Here is a 14,807-nt window from a genome sequence, read left to right on the forward strand (position 1 = left end):
AGGCCAGAGAGACGTGTTGGCAGCTTTTGGGGAGTGTTCCTCGCCCAGGACTTGTCTCTGGTGAGGAGGGTGTTGGGGTGCCCTCACTTCCCCCCTTGTAGAGGGGGAAGCACCTGGGGCTGTGGAGGTGGCTTCTGTTGTCAGCAAGGCAATTTCATTATAGCCAAGACTAGGAGAAGATTTAGTCATGGCCAAATTTGTGAAGCCATGAGGAATCATGGAAGGGCTTCTTAGGCCCCTGCTGCATTTTAGCTTGCTGGTCGGTTCGTCTGGAGTGGTGGGTTTTGGCCAGGACTCCAGCAGATCATCTTCTGGCAGCAGATCAGGTTAGAAGTGGCAGCACAGGCAAAATGAAGAGTCTCGTGACTAAAAATCCCAGCGGTGCAACAGTATTAGGCAAATTCCAACCTTCTCTTACAGGAGGAAATGTGCATGTCATTTCACATCAATGCCATCCTTCCCGTGGTAATTCCCAGTGTAATTCCAAGAGCTAAGCTGCATTTACTGCCTGGAGCAAGCAAGGTCAGTGAGCTGCTATCAGGGAAGGACCTCGGTGGCAATCATGCTGACAGTGCAGTATGGAAAAATTGTCCTTTGTTCCCTATGTCCCAAAGGCTGCTTTTTGTTTATGTATTTATTTTTGTATTGCAGCACAATCTAGTTTCCTGCCATCTGAGCTAACAAGCACTGAGGGAGCGATGGCTGGGGCAGGGGGGAGATAGGTGTGTGTGAGCAGCATGTGTGAAGATGTCCATGTGGTAAACCTGGGATGTTGGGGAAATGGTTGTGTTTATACTTGATCTGCCCTCTCTCGCCTTTGTTTTGGGTTTGGCTTCCTTTTATGTTTGGTTTTGGGTTTTGTTTTGGGTTTTTTTAATTCTGGTAATGTGTTTACAGGTTCTGTAGCCTGTGAGTGTATCCAGAGGCCCTGAAGATTTATATTAGCTAGCCCAGGGCTTTCTCCAGAAGACCACAGCAGTCTGTGCATGTATTTTTCATATCCCTTATCAGTTATGACAGGTCTTGTAGGCAGATTTTAAACCTCCTTTTAGTCTCTCCATATAATATTTAACCTTATTTCTGTGGCATAGATACATCACTGAAGAACTGGAGCTAGAAGGATCCCGCATAGAGGATAAGAAGGTTACAAGTGAGCAAAATCTGCTGCTTTTTTAAAGACCAAGAAAGACAATTCAAGGAGTTGCACTGAACTTCTAAGGTTCTTCTGGTTCTGAAGCTGTAAATTCTTTGTATTTCCTTTGAAGAAAGTTTCTGACACTAAAGAGAGGCTTTGACTGGAGGCATATAGAGGTTTGGCATGTATATGGGCGCATGCACCCCTGGAGGGTTGTCCCTTCTGCTTCGCTGGCCCATGTTTGGACCAAGTGTGGATGAGATCCAGCTGAGCACTGGCCTGTTCCCTCTCCAGTGGATATGTGTGATGGATTTTAATTCCTCTGAAGTCTGTCACCATATGAACTAAGAGGCACCTGATCCTGCTTCACTGTAGAGCCACTAAGATGATAACTCAGTTCCTGGGGTGTAGTTCAACTCTGTGTTGCACCGCCCTGAAGCCACTGTAACAGCCGGTGGGTAGATACACGTGTAGGGTGATGTATAGAAGCAGCAAAGCCTGAACATCTGTGCAGATCCATTATCTGTTGTGCTGCAACTAGCACTGCATGTGATAAGGCCTCTGAAAGGATTTTTGTTGCTTTTACTGAAACTGGATAGATGGTGTCGCTTAGGTGTTGGCTTTTCCAATTCAATTGTTTTTGTCCAGATCCATCCCCTTAGCACCTTCTGAATGAAAGAGCTGAGTTTGTTCACAAGATAGGCTGCAGTATTTTAATTCCATGAAAACTATTTGGCACACAAGAATGAAGATAATTCCAGTAGAACATCTAATTAGAAGAGCAATCCTCATATTCCCCAAGCAATCCCCTCTCGATTCAGTTCAGACACAGAAATTTGCTTGTCATCCTTTGAAGTTCTAGCTTCTAGAATGAGCCAGATGTGTAATTTTTTCTAAAGCATTTGTATTTTAGAGAATCCAGCAGGATAAATACTGTTTATTCGTAGATTGTCACAACATTATGAGGCATATATATCACTTTAGTCGAAGTACTGACACATCTGAGAAGGGAGGTTTGGGGTGTGCCACGCACAACTGATCAAGTAAAATACTCCACTGCCTGCAGTAATCCTGATTTAGTGCAGTCACATCTTGCTCCTACTCTGAGGGGAAGCTCATTCCAGCTCATACCTGGCTGCAAGAGTCCATGTGAAGCAGCATTGTTTTGAATATAGAGTCTGACTGAATTAACTGTGCGCAAGATGCTTGGATGCTCTGGTTTTCCAGTACTGGCAAAAAGTCTGCTGGATCGTGTTTTGAAATCCTGCCCTGAAGATGGAATTAGATATATACTCCAGCCAGTTCTGTCCCTGGACCTGTAACAGACCTCCTGCAAGACTTGCAAATCTTTGTAATTTCAATTCTGATCAAATCTGATGGCATGAACTTGTGCTCCTGTGTAGACCCTGATGGCAAAACATTCCCCAGCAGTGCTTTGACATTTGCCAGTGGCAGATACAAGACTTCTTGGTCCTTCAGGATCAGCCCACACAATGCTGAGATGAGGGAGCATTTCAGAGAAATCCTGCAAGACAAATACAAACCAACTGTCACAGAGAAAACAGCTGTGAAACCCCAGTGATTCCTGCTGAGGTGCAGGGGATGGATTAGAAGCCATGTGAGGCAGGGGTGTGGGCCTGCCTAATCTCACTTCTCTGTTCTGCAGCAAGAAGAATTCTGTAGTGGTGGTTGTAGTGACTGTCAAAGGGACTTGTGCAATACAGGTACTTAGTGTCAGTACTTCATAGGAACTAAAATACCTGGCTATTTTTATTCAGCATCTTTGTATCACTTGCCCCTTTTGTCTGTCATGTTCAAGATAAGTGTAGCCAGGCAAATGTTGGAGTAGAGCAGTTACACAAGGATAACCAGAGAGTGCTATTTATATGCCTGGAGAAGCAGAGAAGGCTTAAAAGACAAATGTTTCGCTTAAAATTCTTTCTTATGAGCAGCTGAGAAGGTTGAGGACAGGCTGAATCCCCACACAGGCAGAGGAGGACATGCAGACCTTGGAGCCAGTGAAATTTGTCGTAGTCTTTTGAATTAGACTCTTGATTTCCCAAGGCCAAGGGTGGTGATTTCCAAAGAAGCATCTGCTTCTTTGGGTAGGTTGGGCCTTGCATAGGCAGCGTGGGAACAGAATGCAGGAGGGGGAGGCTGAGAGAAGATGTAGCAGATGATTTTCTTTCCATGGTGGCCACGTAACTGGATTCTGTTATTTTGCAGAAATCGTAATCCAAATGCGATATGAACAAGGTGTCTGGTTTCGCCTCCCGGTGTTAAAGGCTGTCTTCTGAAACAGGCTTCAAATGGAGCTGAAGTTCCTGCTTCCTTTGTGCACCAGTGAAGCCTCATGTGAGTTTAACTGGAGTATTGTTCTTGTGTCCTGTTTTATATGTTTAAAGGCTACATGGTTATAGCAGCCTGGCATTGTTAATAAAATAATACGCAGAACAATAATAGAAATAACTGCCATTTTGATGTATAGATCCATTGTCCTCCATGAACACTGGCAATTAGAAAGCCATCTGCTTAGCTCTGAGGACAAACAAAGAAGAAAACTGAAAAACACACATAATTTGGAGATGGCCCTTGGAGAGTTAATGCAAAGAAAACCAAAATAGATTCAGTGCTTTGCCTGCTTCTGAAGGGAACTGGGCGGAGCATTTGGACTTGCTCTGTGGAGAGCTCATCATAACTGTCGCAAGGACTAATTGGGGCAGTGGGGGCTGTTAAAGAAAATGAGGTAAAATTTGATGTCTGTAGGTTTCCTCTGGCTCCCCAGAGCATCATCACAGTAAATAAGAGATTTGCCTGCAGAGTTAGATGCTAAGAGCAGTGGTTTCCACGGTAAAACTCTTGAGGAACACTGCATGTCATTCACTCACCAGATGACATAAGTACCAGGATCACTTTGTAGTCATTCTCTGTTCTGGGTTTGCTGTGTGCGGGAGTAGGGGGAGGCTGTGAGAGGAGGGGGCAAGGATTTGAGGGGAAGGGACAAAAACCTTCCAAGAAGAAAAGGCTGCTGCAGAGCCTGAAGAGGCTTTGATCGGAAATGGATGTGGAAACGCAGCGGTGACTCCTTGTGAAAACTGTTTAAGAGGGATGGGTTGCCGCATCTCCTCCCTGTAGGTAGAGGCTCGGCATCCTCTGACGGTGGGAAAGACCTGAGGACGATACCGCATCCTCTTGAGCTGGAGAAAAGAGGCAGGGAAGCCCCGCTTTTCCCGCTTTTCCGAGGAATGACGGGGCGGAAGGGGGGATGCAAAGGGGTCTTTCAAGTACCTAGGCGGAGGGCAGGAAGAACGGCTGCGGTAGTCACCAAGAAAGGGAAAACGCGCTCGGCTTTCCCCCAGCCTGTGGAGAACTTGCCGTGTGCGGAGGGGCCGGGATGGAGGGGAGGGCAAGGGAGGGGAGGGGGGAGCGCAGGGCGGTGGTGGCGGTGGCGGCACCGCCCCCGGGGGCTCGCCGTGACGCAGCTCCCGGCGGGGCCCCCTGCCCGTCCCCTCCGCCCCCAGTCCCCCTTTTAAACAGCGCCGAGCCGAGCGGAGCCGAGCCGAGATGAGGCCGCCGGCGCTGTTGGCCCTCCTGGGCGCCGCCGCCCTGGCAGGTGAGCGGCACCGCGGGCGCGGCAGCTCCCGATGGATGATGGAGCGGGAGGCGAGGGAACATCCCCGCCGGGCGCGGGGCGCGGGGTGCGGGGCGGGCATGGACGGGCTCCCTCCTGAAGGGGTTCCCGGCGGGGTGAGGCCGCCCGCGGGTGCGGGGCATCGCGCCCGGCCCGCCCTGCGGCAACCCCGGGGAGCGGGGGAGGGCGCGGTGGGATGGAGCTGAGCGAGGAATCGGCTGCTCTTCCTTTATTTTTGTCCCAGTGCAGCATCTTTCCACAAAGACTTCTCGGTGTCGTTTTATTGCAAGGGTACCGCTAGTTGTTTTTTTTTTTTGCCAGCCGGTGCTTGGTACCGATGGTGAAGTATCAGCAGTGCAGCTTTAACTAGCAGGATTTTTACAAATATTTTTTGTGGCATGCAGCATTAAATATTAAAATCCCACCGTGAAATGAACATTAAACACAATAGAATGAGGTGATGGCTTGGCTTTATGGTACATACTACATAATTGCTTGAAAGAGTCAGTGTCATTCTGGGTTGAGTAATTCGGCTTTAGGTCTACCAGAAGGCTCCACATGGAAATGCTTCTGGGACTTGTGCAGAGACTGTAAGGAAGTTGACTACCTTCACGTGCCTTTATTGAAGTCAAAAGGGGAGGGTGGAAGATGGGGGAAGAGACCCCAACACAGAGAATCTCACCAGACTTACTCCACAGATCTATGGGAATTTATTATCTTATATTTTTTCCTGTTTATGCCATCAAAGATCAGGTACTTCTTTATATCCTTTGTGGCTGTCTTGCTTTCATATGTCGACTCAGTGAAACATTAACTTCAAGAACTTTCTAGTACTCCTGCAGATCTATATGCCAAAGTTTAGTTATCCTTCCTAGGAAGACATTGCTGACGTTTTGGTGAGGAATGACACTGCACTGAGTCATCAGCATTAATGAAAGAAAGCCATGTGGGGATTTCATCATAAACCCACCCAAAGATCTGTCTCGGTCTTGGAGATGCAAACAAAAGTTGTGTGGATTTGTCCTGCGTTTCTCGTCGTTTTTCATGATATTCAACAACTCTCAGCACTGAGGCAAAAATCAGATAATCTGATCATAACTGCCTGGGCAGACTTGGTTCAGGAGGGTAAAGCAGACCCAGGCTTTGCTTTACTTTGTAGGTTTGCGGTCTGTCCTTTCCTGCATGGACAGGGGAAAGGTTTCCCTATTGGCATGTGTTCTGACTTTGTTTCTCCTGTGAAGCCTTGCAGTTACACCATCTGCTGGGTCCCTGTGAGCCCACTGGGTGGGTGCCCTGCTGCCTGACTCTGTTATTGGTGTCAGGGGGAGCACATGTGGAGAGGAAGGCAGACACATTGGCCAGCCATCTTCACCTAGCAGGTAGCCAGCCCTAAGGGAGCTCTTGCCAGCTGGCGTGGGCTGGCACTGCCAGCACCGGTGTAAAGTGGGCCATGCTGGCTCCTCACTGGCTTCCTACCTCAGCTCTGGCAGAGCAGCTGCCTCAGTATATTATTTCAGGCTGTGTGATGGATTGGATGCTCATCTTATTTCTGCAGGCAGGTTAATATGACATAATCCCAATACCATTTGCTTCTTCTGACATTGTTATGAGAGCCTGATGCTTCCTCTTTGTGTGTGTCAGCTTTTGCTGTTAACCAGGCACTTGCTGAGACGTGAGCTTTTGGATGACCTGGCAAAGGCAGTGAACATAACCTGACTTTATATTCCTGTGGCACTGATGGCTCGAGAGGTAGCCTGAAGTTGGCACCTGTAGTAGCAAAAGGTGTTCAGAAATTGGTCTGTTCTTTGCTTTATCGCATCACCTGGGTGTAACTCACAGGAGAGGTGCTGTGACTGCATCACTAAAAGGACAAAATCAGATGTTTGCCCTTGTGCGTGTCGTGATTTCTCATGGGCTGGAGGACCAGAGGGGCCTCTCCCAAGAAGAGGCAATGAAGCAGGTCATCCCCTCTGCTCACATGCAAGTGGTGACTGTGAGCAGCTCATGCTGTTAGAGCAGCATCTCCAAAACCTGTGGGCTCAAGAGAGTGCCCTTTTAGTGGATAACACCTTTTTTTTTAGTAGAAGGCCAGTCTCTTGCCCCCCACGTGCATGTGCATCCTTATCCTCCATGCTCAGATGGATCCTGCAGGCAGGTTGGACTGCAGCAGCGTCAGTGCTGTGCTGTGTGATAGTTATTTGCATACTGGGTTAGTAAAGGAGCCTAAAGCCTGGCTCAGTCAGCACTGAACACAAAAGGTGTGGGAGAGGGTTGGCTCTGAGCACGATCTCCCCCTACACACCACCTGGCGTTCTGGGGAGATGATGGAGTGCTATTTTAGGGGAATCCCTTCTGTGCTATCCTTGTGTGGGTTCCCTTCTCTGATCTCAGTTGTGCACGCAGAGAAGAGATGGGGGCTGGAGAAGCACGTTCCTACATACGTGTTTGCGGGGAGCAGAAATAGAGGGCGATAGAAATATCAAGAGAGTTAATACTGCGTTATGTTCAGCTGTTAGGCACTGAGTCAGTGCTCAAGGGGATGTCTGCTTCCTCTGCAAACACAGAAAATAAAGGGTTTATTGCTTTAAATAGTGCAGGGCTGCATGCTCCTGTGTGCTTTGCAGGGAAGCTTCCTTGGGACAGTGCGAGGTCTCCCGATGCTGTAAGGTAAACTGACCTCCTTTGTCTCCATGATGTGCTTTGTGTTCATCTGCTACAGATCTCGCCGTCCCAACCAAGCAGTATTGCAGAGAGAGTGATAGTCATGTGTAAGACCATCCTGACTCGTGTAAGAACTTCAGAACTGCACCCCAAGCTGTGTGTTTGTGTACTCTGCTTCTATACTGTGTGGGAACTCTGTGAAGCCATGGTAGAATAGGGCTTGCTTCTACATAGTCTTGTGCTGCTGGCAGGCGTGCCTGACTTCACTTCTGGAAACCTCAAGGTGGATGAGAATTGACACAATTAATAATACCCAGCAGCCCAGCTCATTAACCAGCTGGAGATGTACTGCAGCAGTGATGGCAAAATAAACCAGAATGGAGGTTTTGTTGGCAATAGCTTCTTTACAAAAGCAAATACCTTCGACCAGGTACAGTAGAAGTGGCACAAGGAGGTGTTAATTACCCTACTTGTCCTCAGGACAAAGAGAGATATGTTGTACTGCTTCCTTCTGCAGTAGTTTTCCACTGGGATTTGGTTTTTTTTGCTTATTTCTTGAATTGATAATGGACCACTCAGTGAATGGAAATTTTTCTGTGCCTTCTGGCTCTCTCCTTCCCTCCAGCCTCCTATCCAAGCTGCTTTAAAGTCTTGAAGAACGGTCTCCTATTGGCAGGGGGGTTGCACCTAGAGCCTCTTGCAGAAAACAAAAGGTTCTTGGGGTGCAAACAGGCCTTGCTTGTTTCCTGTTTGGGGTGGGGTTTGGTTTGGGTTTTTTGGGGGGTTTGGGGTTTTGTTTTTTTTTTTTTTGGTGGTTTGGTTTTGGTTTTTTGTTTCGTTTTGGTTTTTGTTTGGTTTGTGTTTTGTATGGGGGTTTGGTTTCTTTTTTTTTTTTTGTTAATTGGTTTTTTGGTAGTGGGGTTTTTTTGGGGTGGGATTTTTTTGGTGGTGTATATTCTTTCAGTGCTAGAAATCTTAACATGCCTCTTCTCTTGTGCTATGCTGCAACCTTACTTTGCTTTTCCATCCGAAAAAGGGAAGATTTTATGTGGAATGCGCCTGGTTTACTGACCAGCCAACCCAAAACTAAAGCTGTCTCATCAGACCAGTTTGACTGAGAACTCCTGTCACCGATGCTTGTTGCCAGTATTAATGAGTCTGCAATAATTTGTTTTCCTTGCAGGTGTCAGCGCAGTTCCAGTAGAAAAAGACCGTACTGAAGAAATGGTGAGTATCTGTGTGTCAAAGCAAACTTCAGAAAATTATCAGTGACGTGTTCTCCACCTTCTGTCTCTAAACTCTCAGGGTAATGGTTCTTTTCCTAAGGGTAAAACTCCTAACAGATCATTGCTGATGTGGAACTTAAGAGTCCCTTTAGCTGTCAGAAGACACCCGTGTGCACTTCAATGCACTTGATGGAAAGAGAAGCTGTTCTCGTGTCAGTGTGGTGCTTCTGGAGCTGTGCATTGTGCAGCTTCCTGAAAAATGAACTGAAATATTTGATAGAACATGATATTGTACTGTGTAGGGTGAGATGGCAACTTTGAGGAAAGATGAAATATCTACAGTTACCAACTATGCAACAGACTTTCTAGTGCAGTCCTCTCGTCTCCTGCTTTAGAAAGAGATTCTTAACCTGTGTGATTAAATAAATGCCATCAGCTCAGACCCTCTGCATTGGTTGTTAACGTGATCATTTAGATTAGTAAGCACCTGGTAATAACTAAAAACAGTTAAAAGATAAGCTCTATAAATGTTTTATTGTCTCTTCCCAGTCAGCCACCCAGATGGTCGACCTGAAGCTCTTGTACCCCCAGTGTTTGCTCACAACCAACAGATTCAACACTTGAAATTCATTTTGTACAGAGGAGCTACGTTGGTAGCACTTAGAATTAGAGGAGGTTGTGTGACTTTCCTGAATCAATTTCCTCTGCTTCCAGAAGACTATGCAATTGAATGTGAAGCACTGAAAAACAGGCAGGGCTTACAGCACACACACATGAAAAGATGTGGAGCGGGTCACTTACAGAGGACACAAAGGTGGGTTTGGTTTATTGGCAACCCAAACTACCTTTGTGCCTTTGCCTCATTTGGACAGATCCTACAAGATGATTCTCATCCTTTGCATGTGTGTTGTGTTTGGGGTTTTTTTTTTGTAGGGTGCTGTTACCTCACATTGTTTGACTCTCCTTTGTACTGAATAGGGTATTTAATATGTAAAAAGGTACAAAAGGAGCCTTTAACTGTGCAAACAAAAGGGGAGATAAAAAGAACTTGTGACTATTCTCTTCTTACTGATACTGTGAAGAACAAAGCAGTTGTTGGCCAAAGGCACAAGAACTTGTGTTAGAGCTGGGGATTACTCAAAACTCATTAACAATAGCCTGAACTCTAATCCTAAACTAGCTTTTCTACCAACTGGATCAGTAGTAAGATTTCCATTTTTGCCATGAGAATTTATTTTCCTATTTTGTCTCTTCTAGATAACCCAGTGCATAGTGGAAGTTCTGTCCAATGCTCTGTCTAAGCCAAGTGCACCACCAATTAATCCTGAATGCAGAGAAATCCTGAAGAAGAGTAAGTACAACATTACCTGGACTTGTCAAAGGAATTAAGATGGTTTCTGTCTTGTGTCGGAGCTGGTGAACTGTTATTTCAGCCTGTGTGAAACTGGTGCCTCCAAATTTTAGTGTCAAAATTCTGATTTCCCTCTGTTTAGTCTCTCCTACTCAAAGAACAAACAGCCTGACCTGGTAGTTGTCAGGGATTCTTGGCTAACACTTGTGGCTCTCTACTTAAACCACCTGGAGAATCTGAGAGAATTTGGCAGACTCTTTAGGTAGCCTGAGAAGTCAACGAATGTGACCATGTTTGGACCATGTGCTGAAGGTATTCCAGAGGGTAGGAGCTGTCTTCAAATCAAATCAGCACTTAAATCAACAAGGCAGCTGAGTCACTGAACACTGAAATCAATCTGTCTCCTCCTTGTTCATAGAGGGAATCGTGCATGGCCCTCATACAGTCATCAGAAGAGAGTAGGGTTTACGCTTTGGGAAAACATGTATTTTTATCTAACTCAGCCCCAGATTCCTAGGAAATGCTGAAAGCCATCAAGCTTCGTTTATGACATGGTAATTTCAGGAAAAAATCCAACCCCCTGGATATTTGTCATGTTTTGGAAAATAAAAAACCAGTTACTGTAAAGAGAGGGTAAGCACCATATTTTTGCCCTTAGACAGATCCAAGAGTAGCAGGTGATGAGAAACTTCTCATAAATAATGAGGTATTTCTAAATCTGTGCAGCTATTGTCTGAAAACTTTGAGGATTTGTGATCTATTTCTGATGTTACTCAGACTGAAGTGAAGCAGAAACATCTTCATAGAAGTATGTTGTTATATATACAAAGTCAGACTTCCATTTAGCACTCCAGAAATAGTCAAAGGAACATGATTTGATTAAACATAACTATTGCAAAGCAACAGATTTCTTTAATTTTTTTTTCAGTCAACTTGAAACTTTCAAAATTTGCTAAAACCCCCTAATATTTTCAAGTAGCTTGAAATAGGTGGTTGTCTTTTTTGTGAATAATCACATGTGATGGGTGAGGCCTGACACTCAAGCAACTGAACACAACTCCAGATCCCACTGATTTTTAGTGGAAATTAAAGCTAATTTAATTCCATACTAAAAACATGATAGCAAACCAAGAAAAAAAAAAACAAAGAGGAAAAATTATTCTGGAAATTCCAGGGGAACTTTTAAGATGCCTAATTAAAGGAAAATTAGTTCATCCTCTTCCAGGTAAGCATACAAAATATTAGCAAATTACTGATTTTAAAAGCAGAATTAAGGAAATCAATTCTGTCCAAATCTTCTTGCTACTTTGTGAAGCCAGTTTTGTATTTGCATTGAAATAACACTTCAGTGGAGAGTTGGATTACTCCATTGTGCTGCTCTTGGTGTTATAGGTGGTAGAAACGACAGAGAGAGAAGTGAAAGCAAACAGCTTGAAGTGAGGCACTCCGAAGACCCAGCAGAGATTGAAAAACGTCGCACTGGGAGCATGGAGCAAGAACAAAGTCAGGCAGAAGAGGAATCTAAAAACTACGTGAAAGAAAGTGATGAGGAGAAACTTGCTCAAGAGGAAGGCAAAAGCACGAAAGACGAGGCCGGACACCACACGCCTGCTCAGGATGAGAGACTTTACGCAGAAGAAAAAACCCACTATCAGGAAGCTGGAAGAGAGGAGGAGAAGAATTACCACGGTGAAGAAGGAAGCAAAGAGAGCAGGTGTTGTGATGAAGATGTGGAACACGCTGTTCTCAACAAGAAGTCTCACTCTGGAGGCACGAGCACAGATGACCGTGATGGGAATGGTCAGCGCCCCGCGGGCCGCTGGCACTCGGAGGAGGGAATGCAGAGCCCTTACAGAGAAGTTCATGAAGGTGAAGAGGGAGAGGGAGAAAGAAGTGAAAAGTACCACCGTGAGTCTAAGGAACGTGATTTCTTCCACCAGCAAGAGCGTGAAGAATCTGATGAGAGTGAAGAAACAGAGGAGGAAAAGCAACCCTACAAACCCAAACGATACCATGGGAAGCACAGAGTGGGTGACTCCTATGAAGACAAGAGGGGCCGTGTTGGTGAGAAAGGGGAAGTAGCTGAGGAATCAGACACAGAGGAGACCCGTGTCTGGAACCAATGGAACCACCATCAGAAACAGCAGGAAGAGCAGCGTGAGAAGAGTGGTTATCATGGGGGACGTGGGTCTGAGGAGGCGAAGGAGAAGAGGCTTTCAATCCAGGGAATTGAGAAGTACAGAGACAGGTGGCAGCAAAGGGAAGAGAGCAGTGAAGAGAGCAGTGAAGAGAGCAGTGAAGAAGAAAACAAGAGGTATCGCCACACTGAAGAAAGTAATGAGAAATGGCACAAGGAGAGGAGACATCACGACGGATCACATGAGGCCAGGAGGCACCGTTCCGAGGGAAGGATGTACCTTGCAGATGAAAATGAGGAAGAGCCGGACAGTTACCTCAGCGGTGGCAGCAAGGAGAAGCAGCGTCATGCTGGAGGAAGATACCGCCTCTGGAATGATGAAGAGGAAGGGTCACAGAAAGCATCTGCTTGGGAGCACAGAGGGCAGGCCAGGAGACGCCACAGCACCGAGGACGAGGGGGAGCAGCAGCGCTACCCCAGCTATAGTGAGGAGGAGGAGGAGGAGGAGGTAGAAAAGAAGCATCACAGCAGTGATCAGGTGGAAAATGATGAGGAGGAAAGATATGCAGAGAGGGAAGAGTACAGAAGCAGTCTCCCTGCAGAGAATCAGAAGAGAACCACAGCATCCTACAGCCCTTTCTACCCGCTGCTGTGGTGGAAAAGCCGGCACTTTGAGAAGAGGGACAGCACAGGAGAGCAGCTTTTGGAGGGCAGAGAGGAAAGCAGGTCTGCCCTGAACGAGAAGAGTCCTTTCCCTGAATATAATGACTATGACTGGTGGGAGGAAAAGCAAATCCTGAGTGCTCTGAAGCACAAACGCACTGAGAAGAGGAATCCCGGCAAAATTAACAGAAATGATGTGGAAAGGCAATACGACAAGGTGGATCAAATTGCAAAACTTCTGAATTACAGGAAGAAATCAGCTGAATTCCCAGAGTTGTACAGCTCTGGAGAAGACCTGAAAAAACGTCAGATAACTGGGTATGACAGAAGAAATCTAAGCAAGAGGCCTTTGACAGAAGAGGAGGTAGGTGTACAGGTGTTTCTCTGAAAAGCTGGGAGAAGCTTCATATGCACATTTCCAAATCCATTCCCAAGGCAGCTGGTAAACTGTGCATGGAAAAACACAAACAAGATTAAGTCCCATTGAGAGTCAGATGTTCAGTGATCTAAAAATCTGCTTTCTTTGAATGGTGGAACTTTGAATTTGGTGAACTACCCCAGGGCACGGTTTATAAAATTAAGACATTAACTTCTGCCTGCTGCAAGACAGGAAGGGAAAGGAGATTGTCTTCCCCTTTGGGCCCAAATAAAATAATAACAGACTAATAAAAAAGATGCCAGTGGCAGCAGGAGCAGAGAGGTAACTGACAAACACCACTTCGTCTGTCAGGTTGTTTAAAGCATATAGTTGGAAAGTAACTTGGATGTTTAGGGTGAAATCAGCCATCTATAGACTTCCCGGTCACTGGGAGCAGTGGAGGCTTAATGCGAATTTCTCCAGATGCTGAATGGTGTTAGCAAGTCATAACAGACAAGAATTGGCAGCATAAACCTCCTCCTACCCTCTGTCATTGTGGAGATGTTCCTCTTGCTGAACCACTGTGACTGTGGCTGTGGCTTCCTAGAGGACCTTCACCTGAGCAGAAGGGACCGCAGCTGGGAGAGAGCGGGACAGTCACCACTAATGGTGCTTTAAGTCTGCAATGATTAGCCTGTAATTAGGGCCAGCTCTCAGAATGAGTATTCTGATATTTTCCCCTGAGTTCAGATAAAAGCAGGAAACTGCACAAAGCATATGCTGTTAACACCTCTTACCCCAGCAGTCTGCTCAGGGACCATTACATAGAAATGGCCTTTTCTCTCGTTTTCATGGAACAAAATATTTGCCGAGGTTATTTGATGAGTTAAAAAAAAATGCTCTTTATGTTTTCACAGGAAAAAGAAATGGAAAACCTGGCTGCTATGGATTTGGAGCTGCAGAGTATAGCAGAGAAGTTGAACAGCCTCAGGAGAGGCTGAAGGTGTTTGGGGTTTCAGAGATTGGCGTAGCTGCACTCGCAGTACCCGTGTTCCATGGTAAATTCACTGCCACTGGATTGTTGTTTGCCCTAAACCCAGGAAATACTATTTACTGTCCACTATAGTGTAGTGATTTATACAGCTGAAAATGTCTTTAATTTGCTGTTATGCTACTGAGATCAGAATGGCATGAATTTTAGTATCATAACCTTTCATGTGGGCAGATATTTTTAATAGGCTTTTGAAAATAATTGTGTTAGTGTTCTTCAGAAATATATTTGTCTGAGTTTGCAATAATAAAAACCATTGATCTTGGACCAAACTTTCCCCCTGCTTACTTGACTGGGTTGTTTCAGGCTTATCTGTATCACATACATGAGTGAGGGGGGTGTGGAAGGAGCCTTTTGGTGATCTTAGGACAACTACAGAGCAGTAAAATAAGTGATCCCATAATTAGTTTCAATTACCCCAAATATCTGGAGTTCAGTTTAACCACTTATCCAAATGTGGTTTTTACAGCCCTCCTGCTGTGCTGGTGTCTCATATTCACGTTTCAATTGAAATAGGAACAACGGTACCTCAAGCCATGCTCTTCAGCCATCACCTACAGAACACGTGCTGTCATTTTGAAGTATCGCTGGTGA

At 45.7% G+C, this 14,807-nt stretch overlaps 2 protein-coding genes across 11 annotated transcripts in view; both read left to right on the forward strand.

The window, feature by feature from the left end:
• SHLD1 (shieldin complex subunit 1) overlaps positions 1–3,477 on the forward strand; it is a 56,231-nt gene extending 52,754 nt beyond the window's left edge. For 5 of the 9 annotated variants that reach the window (XM_050316806.1, XM_050316810.1, XM_050316805.1 and 2 more), the window contains one exon: positions 421–518. The gene's annotated coding sequence lies outside the window, so the exon portion shown is untranslated. Of the gene's footprint in view, positions 1–420; positions 523–1,091; positions 1,151–3,361 lie in introns of those variants that run through there. The other 4 variants (XM_050316804.1, XM_050316808.1, XM_050316813.1 and 1 more) reach the window with 2 other exon arrangements.
• CHGB (chromogranin B) lies at positions 3,373–14,485 on the forward strand. Of its 2 annotated transcripts, none has more exons than XM_050316799.1 (5): positions 3,373–3,490; positions 8,611–8,654; positions 9,911–10,004; positions 11,397–13,168; positions 14,080–14,485. In XM_050316799.1, exons 1-5 carry the CDS (start codon positions 3,445–3,447, stop codon positions 14,161–14,163), a joined length of 2,040 nt encoding a protein of 679 aa, XP_050172756.1. In that variant the 5' UTR covers positions 3,373–3,444; the 3' UTR covers positions 14,164–14,485. The 2 variants fall into 2 exon arrangements, with proteins under 2 accessions (XP_050172756.1, XP_050172755.1); XM_050316798.1 differs by lacking the exon at positions 3,373–3,490 and adding an exon at positions 4,639–4,748.
• The last annotated feature ends 322 nt before the right edge of the window (positions 14,486–14,807 follow it).

The sequence above is a fragment of the Myiozetetes cayanensis genome, unplaced genomic scaffold (genome assembly GCF_022539395.1).
Source record: "Myiozetetes cayanensis isolate MyiCay16 unplaced genomic scaffold, myiCay2020 scf2-11, whole genome shotgun sequence".
NCBI lineage: Eukaryota > Metazoa > Chordata > Aves > Passeriformes > Tyrannidae > Myiozetetes > Myiozetetes cayanensis.